This window comes from Eptesicus fuscus, chromosome 22 (assembly GCF_027574615.1).
Source record: "Eptesicus fuscus isolate TK198812 chromosome 22, DD_ASM_mEF_20220401, whole genome shotgun sequence".
In the NCBI taxonomy this organism is placed as follows: domain Eukaryota; kingdom Metazoa; phylum Chordata; class Mammalia; order Chiroptera; family Vespertilionidae; genus Eptesicus; species Eptesicus fuscus.
In genome coordinates, this window is record NC_072494.1 from 22,562,149 (window position 1) to 22,578,334 (window position 16,186).

General features: G+C 39.4%; 1 protein-coding gene across 4 annotated transcripts in view; it reads left to right on the plus strand.

Annotated features, from left to right (window-relative positions):
• The window catches only part of RALGPS2 (Ral GEF with PH domain and SH3 binding motif 2), a 122,991-nt gene that overhangs the window by 26,209 nt on the left and 80,596 nt on the right, over window positions 1-16,186 (plus strand). For all 4 annotated transcript variants that reach the window (XM_054712169.1, XM_054712172.1, XM_054712170.1 and 1 more), the window contains exon 2: window positions 12,580-12,727. In XM_054712169.1, the coding sequence (XP_054568144.1) occupies window positions 12,671-12,727 (57 nt within the window). In that variant the 5' untranslated portion in view covers window positions 12,580-12,670. The remainder of the gene's footprint in view (window positions 1-12,579; window positions 12,728-16,186) is intronic.

The following is a 16,186-nucleotide window of genomic DNA, read 5'->3' on the forward strand; positions in this document are numbered from 1 at the left end:
AGTAGCTTCACTATTTTAAAGCTTTTGTCTACTTTCAGAAATAATGTCTGCTATTTTTATAGATGGCGAGGTTTTTAAATGGACTAGTTTCTTTTCATTGGCCTTTAATATATGCATTCTACTTCAGGTGGTGTTATTAAGGTGGCATGTGATGTGAAAATTTCCTGCTATTATCTTTTTTCTTCTGATTTAAGGTCTTAGCTTATTTTGTTTTGGAAATCATCTTTCACACACACCTTGAATATGTCACTAAAATATTTAGAAATAAAATATATGTCTGGAAACTATATATTAGATATTAACTTTAAACTACAATTTGTTAAGTGATCTAGTAAGCAGTCTTGCTGGAATATAATTTATTTAGTTCTTTTGACATGAGACTTCTAAATATGTAGATTAACTTAGACATTATCAATTTTTTTCTTCTTTTGCAACCTGGGTGGTATGTGAAATTGCTAAACCTGTCATTGTGGTTGGCTTATAGTGTTGAAGTTTCTCAGACCTTGTCTTTTTAGTTTCAGGTTGAAAATTGCTGTTGTTTGAAAAATGTTTGCTATCCTTTGGTTAAGAATTAAGTGAAATTTAGAATTTTTTATTCACTTAAATACTGTACTACTAAGGGTATGTGGAATATTTTCAAGTTGTGTACTTTTAAATAAATTCATAAAATAATACAACATGTATGTTTAATCTATACTTAGTGTAGGGAGCAGCTATAGGGTCAAGCTTAATTGTGCTAGGAGGGCTCTGCCCTCCAAGCTGGGACTTGTATGTGGCTCTGCCACAGGTCAGTCCGAGGCTTAACCCTATAGCCGCTCCCTACATCTTCCCTACACTTAGAAAACAGTTAACATGCAAAATGGTATCTCTCCTAAGGGACCTCTCATCATTAAATCCAATGATTTAGTATTGCAAACTATTTGTAGATTTATCTCCTTGTCCTGAGAGATACAATTATTATCAGTTAACATGTTTGCTTATTTAGGACTTCTTTTTAAAAAATGAATACTTTTTAAAGTAAAAACGTTTTTAGATTATTTAGTAAATTTTCAGTATACCTGTATTTTAAAATACACTTTCAAAATGCTTAATTTAGAGTAATAGTTTACTTGCCTTTTTAATCCATTAATTGATATTGGAATTTTCACATGCTTCTGGAATTTAGAAGTAGAAGACATCTGCCTTCTCTTTTCCGTTTGCTTTTCTTTTTAAATCACATCACTGATAGATGGACTTCAATATTAGCAAAGTTCCTTGCCCCAGGCCTTATAGCTAGCTGGTAGTGCCTAGGCTAGGATTTGAACCCAGGATTTCTGACTCCAAAATTTGTGTTCTTTCCATTATAGTATATCATTTCTAGAAGCATTGATTTTGTCTTTCTATATGATTTCATTTCTCTCAAACTCTCTCCAAGGTACATTTTATCATCTCTTACCTATAAATGAATAAACCAAAGTTCAGAGATTAAATAATTTACCCAACATAGCACACCTGTTTAAAGTCCTAGTCGGAGTATTTCCTGTCTCATGCTTTTCCCACTGAACTACTTCCTGTGCCCCTTGGCCAAAGTTTGGATGGGGGAGGGGATGGTGGGATCATGGGGGGCTATTCATGAATTCTGACTTGTTTTTGTTTTAATTTAAGTATCATCTAAGTGAAATTGCCATTTCTACAGAATTGGGGATTCTGAATTGGAAACTGATGGTGGTAGGATGATCTGATTGGAGTTCAGGAGATAGAATGTGACCATGGGAAGCTTTGTACAACTATAGATTAGAAGAGGGTTCTGGAGAGCAGAGATTGGAGAAGCTTGGGTGGGAAAGGGGCCTGCACACCCCTTCAGATCTTTGTTGTTTTAAAAGCCCAGTGGCATGCCCCTGGCACATTAAACCTTGAAATACTGTTTTTCATTTCCTAAGGCCATTGCCCTACTCAGAAACCTTTAATGATTCCTAGTGCCAGATCCTTTCAGTCTAAATTCTGCCATGTGACAGATGAAACCCTTCAGAGTCTGTTGCTTCTTTGACCCTCTCAGAAAGGTTCTCCAGAACTCCGTACTGCACCTCCTTGGGACTATCTTTACTTTAAGTGTGTGCGCTTGTTTATGGTGTTTTTACTTCTCCTTTCTTCTTGACCTTCAACTTGTCTTCCTTTATAAACCTAAACATCATTTCCTCCTGCAGAAATCATGTGACTCTCAAAGCTGAATCACAGTGTAACGGATTGTAGTATTCTGTGTTCTTTTTTTCTCTCATTTCCTGCTCTTTCCTCCTCTAGCCGTATAATAAACTTGAACTGAGTAGGAACAACCGTTTCTGTTTCCCTCCTTTTTTCATTTCCTCCTCCTCCCCTTTCCCCTTTCTCTTACCCTCTCCTCCCTTCCCCACTCCCCCTTCTGTCCTGTTTTTTTTTTCTTATCTGTTTATCCATCTGTCATGTCATGTTTTTCTCTTCATCTGTCTTCTTTTATTCTCCCTTCCAGCTGCTTATCACTATGTACTAATTTTGTGGTAAATTCTTTCTTTGTTTAAAATATCTTTATTTTACTTTCTCTTGAATAAGAATTTAGCTGGGTATGGAATTCTAGGTTAACAGTTATTTTCTCTTAGCACTTGGAAGATATTTTTTCTTCTCTGTCTTTTGGTACTATAGAAGCTTTCCACTTAACTTTGTCCCTCTGTAAGTAAAGTGCCTTATTCTGCTTGCTTTTTAAACAGTTTAAAGTGATATCCTATCTAATAAAAGAGTAATATGCAAATTGACCATCACTCCAACACACAAGATGGCTGCCCCCTTGTGGACACAAGATGGCTACCACATGATGGCCAGCAGGGGAGGGCAGCTGGGAGGGACCAGGCCTGCAAGGGATGGAAGTTGGGGGTGATCAGACCTGCAGGGGAGGGCAGTTAGGGGTGACCAGGCTGGCAGAGGAGGGAAGTTGGGGGCCACCGTGCCTGCAGGGAAGGGCATTTGTGGGGGACCCAGGCCTGCAGGGGAGAGCAGTTGAGGTGGGACCAGGCCTGCAAGGGAGTGCAGTTAGGGGTGACCAGGCCTGCAGGGGAGCAGTTAGGCATCAATCAGGCTGGCAGGGGAATGGTTAGGAGGTGATCAGGCTGGCAGGCAGAAGTGGTTAGGGACTATCAGGAAGGCAGGCAGGGGAGGGCAGTTGGGAGCCAGCAGTCCTGGATTGTGAGAGGGATATCTGACTGCCCGTTTAGGCCCAGCATCGGGCCTAAACGGGCAGTCGGACATCCCTCGAGGGGTCCCAGATTGGAGAGGGTGCAGGCTGGGCTGAGTGACACGCCCCCCCTTTGTGTACAAATTTCATGCACCAGGCCTCGTGTGTGTGTGTGTGTGTGTGTGTGTGTGTGTGTGTGTGTGCGCTAATATATAAAAACCCAGGGTCTGTAAAGACCGACTGAAGTCTCAACTGAACACTGGAAGTCAGTCCTGCAGTCAGTGCTGCTGCTGGTGCAGGCGCGGCGACACAGCACTGACTGCCGAAGGGGCTGTGGATCAGGCCTGGAAAAAGGCCTGAAGAGAGAGGCAGGGTCTGATCTGCAGCCTCCGTGGCAGCTGTTGATCAGCCATTGCCTCTCTCTTTCTCTCCGGGCTTCTCCAGCACCTCTGTTTCTCTCTGGGCCTCCGCGGGGGTAGCTGATTAGCCCCGCCTCTCTGATCAGGCCTGAAGAAAGGCCCAGAGATGCTGACTGGCATAGAAACCGACCAATCAGAACCAAATCTGGGTGAACTGGGAGGAGCCAATGGCTGCCTAGGAGGCAAAGCTTTTGATGCTGACTGGCATAGAAACCAACCAATCAGAACCAAGTTGGCCAGCAGGGGAGGGCAATTGGGGGTGAGATCAGGCCTGCAGGAGAGGGCCATGAGGGGTGATCAGGCTGGCATGGGAGGGCAGTTGGGGGCGAGATCAAGCTGGCAGGGGAGGGCATTTGGGGGCAACCAGCCTGGCAGGGGAGGGTAGTTGGGGGTGAGATCAGGTCGGCAGGGGAGGGCCGTTGGGGGTGAGATCAGGCCAGCAGGGGAGAGCAGTTGGGGGCGATCAGGCAGGCAGAGGCAGTTGGGGGCGAGATCAGGCCAGCAGTGGAGAGCAGTTAGGGGTGAGATCAGGCCGGCAGGGGAGAGCAGTTGGGGGCAAGATCAGGCCAGCAGGGGAGCAGTTAGGGGTGAGATCAGGCCGGCAGGGGAGAGCAGTTAGGGGCAAGATCAGGCCAGCAGGGGAGGGCAGTTAGGGGCATCAAGCAGGCAGGCAGGCAGAGAGGTTAGGGGTGACCAGGAAGGCAGGCAGAGGGGTTAGGGGCAATCAGGCAGGCAGGCAGGCAGATAAGTGGTTAGGAGCCAGCGGTCCCAGATTGCGAGAGGGATGTCCCACAGGGATCAGGCCTAGACTGGCAGTCAGACATCCCCCAAGGGGTCCCCGATTGGAAAGGGTGCAGACTGGGCTGAGGGAACCCCCCCTCCATGCACAAATTTCGTGCACCGAGCCACTAGTGTGTGTGTGTGTGTGTGTGTGTGTGTGTGTGTGTGTGTGTGTATTATATATATATGACTTTTTAAATTATCCTGCTCAAGGCTTGTGATTCCTAAATAGGAAGGTATATGTCTTTCTCATGTTCTGGAAACTTCTCAGCTTCATTTCTTTAAAGAATGCCTTTCATTATCTCTCTTTCTCTGGAACTGCTCTTAGGCTATTACATCTTTTTTTTTTTTTTCATTTCTTTTCATAGTTTTCCATTTCATTAACTCTTTGTGCAGAATTTTTGCATAATTTTATTTTTCTACTAGAGACCTGGTGCACAACATTCATGCACTGGTGGGGGGAGTCCCTCAGCCCTGCCTGCACCCTCTTGCAGTCTGGGACCCCTCAGGGGATGTCCGCCTGCCAGACATCCCCCGAGGGGTCCTTAGTGCTGCTGTGGAGGTGGGAGAGGCTCCCACTACCACCACCACTGCACCACCACCACTGCACTCGCCAGCCATGAGCCCGGCTTCTGGCTGAGCAGCATTCCCCCTGTGGAAGTGTACTGACCACCAGGGTGCAGCTCCTGCATTGAGCATCTGCCCTCTGGTGGTCAGTGTGCATCATAGCAACCAGTCGTTCTGCTGTTCGGTCAATTTGCATATTAGGGTTTTATTATATAGGATTCTACTTTACAAATTCTCTCTTCAGTTGTTTAATCTGATGCTTACTTCTCCAATGACCTTTTTTTCTTTTTAAAAAATACTTGGTTTTCTTACAAATGTTTGTCTTTTTCAGTTTCTCCTTTTAAGGCTGCTGGTTTTAATCTTCCTCTTTGATAGCTTTGTATCTAATAATTTCTCATCTAAAGTTCTCAAGTGATGATCCTAATAATAGTTGTGTTTCCTGCTTTTACTTGTAGTGGGGTTGTTTGTTTATAGAATTGGTAAATTTTTATTCTTACCTTGCCACTGGGGCTTTATCTGTGAAAATCCCACATTGCCTGATTTAAAAGAATGTCCCTCCCCCATATTTTTTTAAAATATATATTTTACTGCTTTTTTACAGAGAGGAAAAGAGAGGGATAGAGAGTTAGAAACATCGATCAGCTGCCTCCTGCACATCTCCCACTAGGGATGTGCCTGCAACCAAGGTACATGCCCTTGACTGGAATCGAACCTGGGACCTTTCTGTCCGCAGGCCGACGCTCTATCCACTGAGCCAAACCAGTTAGGGCCCTCCCCATATTTTTGTTGCTTTCATCTGCCTTGGGTTTTGGGAGTCCCACTGGCTTGTGAACATATTAAATGTGAATTTCTTGTCTTGAGGGTCTTGGATCATGCTGGTAGTATAAATTCAAATTCCATGTCTGTGCTGAAGCATGTCTAGGATTACACATTTGTAGACAAATTTGTAGATGCCCTTCTCCAGCCTCTGTGTGAAGCCTAAGCCAAGACATGTAAGTTTCCTTATCTTCCTGTACCAGTATCCATTTTTTCAGAATAGACTATCATATCACTGATAGAGGTAGACTGTCAGTCTCTGGCTTTATTCTAGGTAAAGATGTGGGAATGGGGTGGGAAGGAGAATGTATGGGTCTCAATTCCATTATCTTATCTTGGTTTTTCTTTGCTATCCTACTGTCACCAAAATTCAAGCCCCCATTCTGAATTTCTTTATTTTTATTGATTTTGAGGGGGAAAGGAAGGAATGGAGGGATGAAGGGAGGGAGGGAGAGGGGGAGAGAGAGAGAGTGCGAGAGCGAGAGAGAGAGAGAGAGAAACATTGATCGGCTGCCTCCTGCATGTTCCCTACTGGGGATCGAGCAAGCAACTCAGGCATGTGTTCTGATCAGGAATTGAACCAGTGACCTCTCAGTGCACAGGACAACACTCAACCAACTGAGCCACACCAGCCAAGATTTCTTGTATTGTTTTGTCAGCCATGTTGCTGGAAATTGAAATCTTCATAATATTCTTTTAAATATGCATAGTATTGTGTATATTGATTATTTTATTGCCATTTCCCCTATATTCTTATTGTTAATCAGACGTTCATATAATGACTACTTTGTTCAGTCATTCATTCTTTCAACAGGTACTTATTAAATTTGAGGTCAAGAATTGCATTTATGTGCCTGAATAAAAAACAGTTGTTGTTTTTTCTTGTGTTTTGTTATAAATATGAGTTTTTTAAGGAGATATATAAATAAATCAGTGCAAAAAATATAGCAGTAGAATTTTGACAAGAACAGCAAAAGCACAAAAAATGGGAAGAGACTAATGTCATTAGTTTCTGTGGGAGACACTGGGCAACTGTATACCTCTTGTGTACATCAGGACCCCTTTCTTTTTCCTTTGTAATAACTTAAACGTTTTAAGGGGGGCAAATAAGAAAGATAATCTTGCTTAGTACTATACCAGAAATGGTTTTAAGAGGCAACCACATTTTTTAATTAAACTTTAGTCAGAATAGCTCAATATCAATTATTTGAAAACATAATCTTTCTCTGTTACTCATCAGCATTTTGATAGCTATAATTGTTGGAAATAAAGTACTAGGAAATTTTGGACTAATCTACCATTTTCGTAGGTCAACAATATTAAGGAGGCCATGCAAGTTTAGCTGTCACATGTGCTGAAGTGAGCGAGCCTTTATGCTATGATATATACAGACCATTTAAATCTTTGGGGCCTTCTATGAGTGTCATATAAACTGTGTCTTTAATGTTAAATTAATAATAAATTTTAAAGGAAAGCAAGCTTTGAAATAACTTTTATATACATATTGAATTACAAATACAGTGTTTTAATCTTACCTATGCCTTTTTTTTTTCCCCACAAAACTTATAAAAATATAACAAGAAGTTTTAGTTTCTGCTGGACCTGTCACTCCTGTTTTCATGTTTCTTTATAATTGTCCACTTGAATTTTCTTTTTAAATCCTCACCCAGGAAAGTCTTGAAGCATATAATAAAAAAATAAACTGTCTTTTAGTAATTAAAGTGTTTTTATGGTATCATATGAGGCTTTGTTGTTCTTAAACAGTATTAAATATTGTTGGTATGTAGTACATTTGTAAATAGTTATGAATAGGATATTCTTTGAGGTATGCTTTGCTGTGTACATTTTTTTTTTTTTACTAAAAACATAATTGATTTTAATATGACCTTAATTCTTGAGGAATAATTTGAATGACATTTTATTTAAAAGCAGGTCAAGAAAACTTGAATCTTGATATAGATTATCTGGCCTTACTGTTATAGTTCCCAAATGTATTAATGTTAATTCTTGGTCTGTATTACCTATTTTTTAATAAATAGTGGCAATAAAATGTATATATTTGATATAAAGTAGATTAACCCTTTGCACTCGCTTGCTTTTTCTCGATTCCTTTATTCTAATGCTAACCGTGTCGAGTCACACTCGACATCCAAGTGCAAAAGGTTAAGAATACATTCCCTAATTTTTTAAAAATATATATTTTATTGATTTTTTACAGAGAGGAAGAGAGAGGGATAGAGAGTTAGAAACATCGGTGAGAGAGAAACATCGATCAGCTGCTTCTTGCACATCCCCTACTGGGGATGTGCCCGCAACCAAGGTACATGCCCTTGACCGGAATCGAACCTGGGACCCCTGAGTCCGCAGGCCGATGCTCTATCCACTGAGCCAAACCGGTTTCGGCCATTCCCTAATTAATTAAAATATTTTTCTTAACACTAGGGGGCACTGTTGATATATGAATTCTTATCTAAATTAATCTTTATGCATAGAATGTAGAATAAAGTGATATTATTTGAAAACATTTCATTACAAATTGAGTGTTGCCCTCAGAGAGAATTTGGATTTTTAAGGATAGTGAAGCTTATAAAATGAAATACTGTGGATTGAAGAAAGTTAAAGTATTTCTGTGAGCTATTCATTTTCACATTGATTTTCTAAATGAATTCTAAATGGTTTTAGACCATTATTTTTAAAATATATATATATTTTATTGATTTCAGAGAGGAAAAGAGAGAGAGATAGGTAGAAACATCAATAATAAGAGAGAATTATTGATCAGCTGCCTCCTGCATGCCCCATGCTAGAGGTCAAGCCTACAACCTGGGCATGTGCCCTGACCAGGAATCAGACTATGACCTCCTGGTTCATAGGTTGATGCTCTACCACTGAGCCATGCTGGCTGGGCTAAAAACCATTATTTCTAATACACTTTTTATTTAAAAAAATTCTAGCACAATGTTTTGCTCTTAGCTGGTTCTGAGAGTATATCTAAAGAAATGAAGATAAACTTAAGATGTGACTAAGGGTCCTGCCATTAGTAATAATTTTTAAGCATTCAGGTGTCTGCAGTTAGGATTTTGGTGATGCCCACCAACAGATATTTTGCTGGAGGTATATTTCTAAGGTTTTTGTCTTTAATTAAAAGGCTCCATTAAATGTGAGCTTTATGTAGCTTAAGTAGGTAGTAGACAAAATATGCATCATTATAATATCGCACTTAACCCTGTGTCAGCACTGTTTTATTAATTCATTTCTCCTCAACACAACTCTGTGAAGTAAGTACTCATTGTCAACTCTGTTTCGTGCGTGAGGAAAGTGAGCATGAAGTCCAACAGTGTACAAACTTAGGCAGTCTGTTTTAGTCTGTGCTTCTGAATCACTGTCACGTAATGCACTCTAGAGAAAGGAAACTTAGCATCAAAAGAATTATTATTTATATTTCAAACTTTTAAAAGTGGGTATAGTTTAAAGTACCTAATTTATAGACATTTAGCATTTCTCTTATGAAAAACATCAGAGAACTGAATGGGAGAGCCTTGGCCAGTGTTGTTCAGTGGTTAGAGCGCCGGCCTGAGCGGGTTTAAATTCCCAGTCAAGGGTACATATTTGGGTTGCAGGATTGATCTCCATCCTTGGTTGGGTGTGTGTGGGAGGCAGCAATTGATGTGTCTCTCTCATAGCACTCTATCCTCTCCCTTCCTTTTCTACTCCCTCTACCTCTCCCTCCATCTTTATCCCCCTCCCTCCCTTCTACTGTCTCTAAAAATCAATGGAGAAAATATCCTCAGGTAAGGATTAATTAAAAAAGAGAAAAATAACTGAGTGGGAGAATATATTTGCCAGTGATATATCTGAAAAAGGGTTAATATCCAAAATTTATAAAGAAAACATACAACTCAACACCAAAAAAAAGTCCATTTAAAAAATTGGCGGAGGACCTTAATAGACACTTCTCTAAAGAGGACATACAGATGGCCAATAGACATATGAAAAGATATTCAGTGTCACTAATCATCAGAGAGATGCAAATTAATGAGCCCTGGCTGGTGCTTCTAAGTGGTTAGAGCATCAGCCTGCACACTCAAGGATTCAATTCTTCGTCAAGGGCATGTACCTGGGTTGCAGGTTTGATCCCTGGCTCCTCGGAGCTCGTGCAGGAGGCAACCAGTCAATGTGTATCGCTCACATTGATATGTGTATCTCTCATATTGATGTCTCTCTCTCTCTCTCTCTCTCTCTCTCTCTCTCTCTCTCTCTCTCTCTCTCTCTCTCTCTTCCTCTTCCTCCCTCTCCCTTCCCTTCCTCCCTTCATCCAACCCTACTTCCACTCTCTCTAAAGGCAATGGAAAAAATACCTTATGACTCAGCGATTCCACTTCTGGGTATATATATCCAAATAAACCCAAAACACTAATTCAAAAGAATATATCTACCCCTATGTCCATTGCAGCATTATTTACAATAGCCAAAATATGAGAGCAACCCAAGTGCCCATCAACAGATGAGTGGATAAAAAAAGCTGTGGTATATATATACAATGGATTATTACTTGGCTATAAAAAGAACGAAGTCTTACTATTCATGAATAGACCTAGAGGGTATTATACTAAGTGCAATAAGTCATTCAGAGAAAGACAAATACCATATGATTTCACTTATACATGGAATCTAAAAAAAATAAGCAGAAACAGACTTATAGATACAGAGAACAGACTGATGGTTGCCAGAGGAGAAGGGGGTTGGCGGACTGGGTGAAAATGGTGAAGGGTTTAAGATGTACAAATTGGTAGTTACAAAACAGTCATGGAGATGTAAAGTACAACATAGGGAATATAGTCAGTACTAGTGACCCAGTGCACAGACTCGTGCACATTGAAAGGAAATTAATTAGAAGGTGGCTGGCAGGGCGGGACTGGGCAAGACGGGGCCGGACATGCCCTGGAGCCAACCTCCCGTGGTCCCTTCCTGGCCAGCTGCACCTGGGGTGGCACTGTGGCTCAAAGGGCATCTGCGGAGTGAGTGGGGTCCCTCTGGCAGGTGGGGTCCCTCGGGCTGGCCTGCGGGGATCGGGCCGAAACCAGCTCTCTGACATCCCCCAAGGGGTCCTGAAGTACAAGAGGGCACTCTGCAAAGTTGCTGTCACACAGGGTGTGGAACGCAAACGCAAGTGTGCAGTAAACCAGATTCAGGGTGACAGTGCCCCAGCAACAACATAACCCACGGCCAAAGGTGGAATCGCACGGCCCCGCGAGGAATCGGGCTCCCTCCTCTCTGGTTTCGGGGTGTGTAATCCGAGAACCTCTGCTGCCAAGTCACTGCAGCTTGGCAACTCCTGCGTTGAGCATCTGCACCCTGGTGGTCATTGTGTGTCGTAGTGACCAGTCAGATGGATATGTAGTATATTAGCCTTTTATATATATATAGGCTATAGGACCGATGCATGAAGATTCGTGCAAGAATGGGCCTTCCTTCTCCTGGCTGCCGGCACCGTCTTCACTCTGGCCCGGAGCCGCCTTTCCGCCTTCCCACACTTCCCCGAGGCCCGGATTGGCTGGGGTGGTGGGGAATGCCTGTGTTGTCGCCATGGCAATGATGCAGGCATCCCGCCCCACCCCCAGCTGCTCAGTGTCTGCCTATGCAAATTAACCTATCATCTTTGTTGGGTTATGGGCATTGATTTGTTGGGTTTGATTGGCTGGTGGGCCTCGTGAAGGTATGGTCAATTTGCATCTTTTTATTAGTATAGATTATTGCAATAAATATGTATGGTGCCAGGTGGGTACTGGAAATACCCGGGGTACCACTTTATAAAGTATGTGATTGTCTAACCACTATGGTATACACCTGAAACAGTACATAATAATACTAGATGTAAATGGTAATTGAAAAATAAAATTAAAAAAAGAACAAAACGATCATAGAAATTTATCGTTGGGAAGGGGCCTTAAGGCATTCTAATTTAATTTAGAATGCCACGAATGTAACTTCGTGGCATTCTAAATTAAATTTACTCCTTTAATTTTCAGAGAGGAAGAAATTCTGCCCTAGACAGGTGAAGCTATTTGTGGAAAGGGATTAGAACCTCAGGTAAATATTCTGACTTCTAGTAAAGTGGAAAGAAATACAGTGTTGTGGAGAGAATATTTGACCAGAATTTTAGATAGCTTGAATTTTATTCTTGGCTGCTCATTTACCACCCTTTGTCCTCAGAGGCTGTTTGTGTTATATGAGTAAAATATCTTCCTTAATTAGTCTTATCGGTAGTTGTGAAGATAAGTGAGACAGTGGATTGAAGATATTCAATAAACTTTAAAACCCTATACAAATAAATACATATTGTGGTATTTTTATTACACATTCCATAATACTTTATTTATTTGTAATGTCTTTGTAAGCTAGATTATTAGCCATGGTAAACTTACTCATTGTTGATTAAAGGATGTCATTTAGATCTCTAAACATTTATTGTTAGGCCATGTGTTACTCTGCCACGTGTTTTCTTATACTTTATTTACTTAAAAGTAAAAAAAATTTTTTTGAATTTTTCTCACAATAAGTGAAAAATTGCACTTCTGCTTTGATAATGAAGAACCATAACAGTAACATGCATTGAACACTGTCCGTATGGTGTTTCTGATCATGTGAAATAGCATTTGGGTTGTCCTCAAACTGGCTTTAGTGATTTAACTGAAATAAGAAAGAGTTCGGCAAAGTTGAAAAAATGTGTTTCTTGACATGGTGATAGGCCTGGATTTGGTTTCTTAAACTTCCAATAATAATTAAACACACATTTAAAATTTTATTTCTTTTTTACAGGAATAATAATGTATTTGTGGCCTTCGACGTGAAGCAGTCAGTCAGTCTTCTGTGCTGTTAACATAGCAGCAGGACTGATGTTGTGGGAAGCATGGACCTACTGAACGGGCAGGCCAGCAGTGTTAATGTTGCTGCTACCGCTTCGGAGGTAAGACATTGAAGAAGTTGCCTTGAAAAGTTTCTTCGTGGCATTCTAACTTTTCAAGCATTATCATTGCTCACAGATTTAAATCAGAACTTAAAAAAGGGATAAAATTTTTTTAGCTTAAAAACCAAGTGTTTTGTGCCATTTAGATGTTCACTGTGCATCTTAGAAACAGCTAATCCTTATCTACTTAAAATGCTTGACAAACAATGATTACTTAAAACCCTTTCTTGGGTTTAGTTCTAAAGGACACCTAGAATTTCTTTTTTGGGTATTTTTACATGACATGAACCTTGAGGGCAATAGTAAAGTGAAACAAAGATTCTTTTATTTGGAATTGTACATGTAATTTTGGTCCTATCTAGATCCCTTGATTCCAAGCCCATTGAAGGAGATTGAAGAGCCACGAGGCTGGATTAGGAAGGGCTACTCTGATGATGTGGCTTAGAGTGTTAAGGATGGAGATGAAGCTGGAACCGATGCTCACCTCTCTAGTTAATATCTCATTAATTTATTTTTGCCTCACCTTTTTTCTCTCTTTTGTTTTGTCTATAAATATAGGGTACTTGCCTTCTTTCCTTAATTTAGCATCCAGCTTCTGTGCTCTTCCTTTATTTTTCTCTTATTGTAAAGCTTGAGAATAATGGCCCTTTAACACCTTGACCTCAAATTTCTTTAATAACTTCAACTTCATTTTGCCCCAAACAATTATTTGGACCTTGCTATTTTTGAAATTATTCTAAGCCTATAGTTTTTATTATTTGTCTTATAAAAATTATTTTCATATTTTTATCTCTAGCTCTGGCTTCCCTCATAAATTTTATTAAGCATTTCTGAAAGACCAGACATTTTAATTGCAAAATGAACAGAATCAAGTTACTGCTACACAGTCTGCAAAGAAAATAGTCCATCCCCTCTCTGACTTCTGTTAATAGCATTTCCCTCTCTCTAGCCTCTAAGTTTAAATTTGTAGATTTCTCATTCACTTGCTTTCCCCTTTGCCCATCACAATTAACTGCAAAACTGAAGTTAACTGTCTTCTGTAATGTAATCCTGGGACTGCCATCCTGTTGGTTAGAAACAGGTCATAGGTCCTGCTGCCACTCAAGTCGAGAAGATTACACAAGGGTGTAACTACAGAGAGAGAGATCCTTGGCAGCTGCCTTAGAGCCTGTCCCCCACACTTTATCTCTGGTCCTGTCCTTTCCTCCTTATTTCTGCTAGCACTGTCTTCGTTTGGTCACTTATTATTTCTTGTCTGAATTATTGCAACAGCTTTTTAGTTTGATATTATACTTCCAATAAGCTGGGTTTGGTCCATTTGACTGCAGTTCAATTTTAGTATTCTTCAAATACAGCTGTTAAACTTTATTGTACCCCCAAACTATTTGTGGTTCCTCATTGCCTAATTAAATACAAATGACCCTCAGCCTTGCCTTCAAGACTTTTCTCAAAATGGCCCTAAATTTGTTCTCTAATGGATTTAACTGCTGCTAATCCTCTATAAAATGAAATATATAGTCTCATGAAAGAATATATATAATCCTTAGCTTTTCCTACTTCTGTTATACCTGCCTACGTCATTTTTTTACCTGGAATTTCTTTTCTCATTCTGATGTGTCCCTCCTTCTCACTGCACAAAAAATACATTTTTTATGTCTTTCAAAACCTGTTTCAAATGCTATACTCTTAGGAAAGTCTTTTCATGATCCCTTAAACAGATGGGAGCTTTTCTATTTTTGAAACTAACACTTAAAAAAGTACTTTTTAATAATTTTTTCACAAATTTATATATAGCTTTTCTTCCTCAGGGATTATATTATATGTTTATGTATGTTTGTATTATATGTATGTTTACTTGATATATTTATAACCATATTACTTTAATATGTTAACTATATGTATACCATATTAATAACTATATGTCCTGAAACATTTGTCTAGTATTACATGAAGCAGTACACAATTATTAGTTAAATAAAATGGATCATCTCACTTCTATACAAAATTTTGTTGACTTTCCTAAAAGTGAATGAATTACATCAGGCTTCAGATATAAAAATAGTTTTCACCTTCTCTTAATGTCTAGATCTATTAATATATTAAAACGCAGATTTCTCATAAATGTGATAAGCTTACAGAATGAACAAGATACTTTCTCTGAGTGATTGACTTCTTCTTTCTCAGTATCTCTACTCTTTTTTAAAAAATTATATCTTTATTGTTGAAAGTATTACATACCTTTATTCTTAACCTGAGCTATCAAAGTTTCCAGTATCAGTAGAGTTACAGTAAACTTTGTTTCAGACTTTTAGAAATGTGTACTTTGTTTAGTATTGTGTTGAATAAAGAGTTACTAACTGTTCTCTTAGGGTACATTATGCTTAAGTACTGCTTAGCTTCTTATCATCGCTGTTGTGTTTACTGGTATTGGGAAAGCAGATAGAAGCACATCCCTTGTCATTGTAAGGACAAAAGGAAACTGATTACTCATTTTCATGACCAGGAAAACTACCATTGTGATTTGCTAGCTTGTCTTGAAGCAGTTAAAAACTTGGAAAAAATTACCGCTATGTTTAATTACCAGGTTAGTACTTGACTGATGTAATTAGTTATCTGGGCAGTTACTGGATTAGTGTATACTGCTAAACTGAATTCTGTTTGAATACTTAACATTATGAATAAATTTCTATGTTAGTCTTAGGACATAAAATAATGTTGTTGACATACTGTAAGCTTGTCATAGTTCCAGAGATTAAACACATCAAATAAAACTGTAGAAAAGTCATTTATGGAATGAAAAAGTGGAACACTATCCAACCAATGTTGTACAGTGACAGAGTTGTAGCATAGTGGGACTGCCAGAGGAGAAAGGGGAGCAGAAGAAATATTTGAAGTAATTATGGTTGAGAGCTTTTTGGAATTAATGATGGGTCCCTTCCTTTGTAACCATTTTAGTAATTAGCTGCTCCTGAAAGAGAGGGGAAAAGTAAAAATGAGGCATAAGGACAAGTGCTCAAAATTGGTGTCTATCAGCTGGTAGGCTGACATATTATACCTTGGTAATTGTAACTTTGGTGAAATTTTTTGTCATGAACTGTGCCTGATTTCCTGCTACCATTTAGTGGAGCATAATCTAAATATTGTTACAGTGATCAAGCTCTGATTTCAGCCAACAGATGCAGAGTACATTTTTATCATGACCAGAAATAAGATATTCAGAGCCAAAAGCCACCTTTTGGTCTACATGTAATAATAGCAAATTCAAACATAAAATAGTAACCTTAAAGTAGAAAACACTTAAATTTGTAATATAATAGGAAGAATAGTATCAATTGCAGTATCACAGACATTCACATCACAAATAGTATTGGATTATTTAATTAAAAGAATTCTGAATATTTTCTTGTGGTTTATGTTATGAAAATAACCTTTCCTTTTCTTAGTAAAAATTAGTGTAAA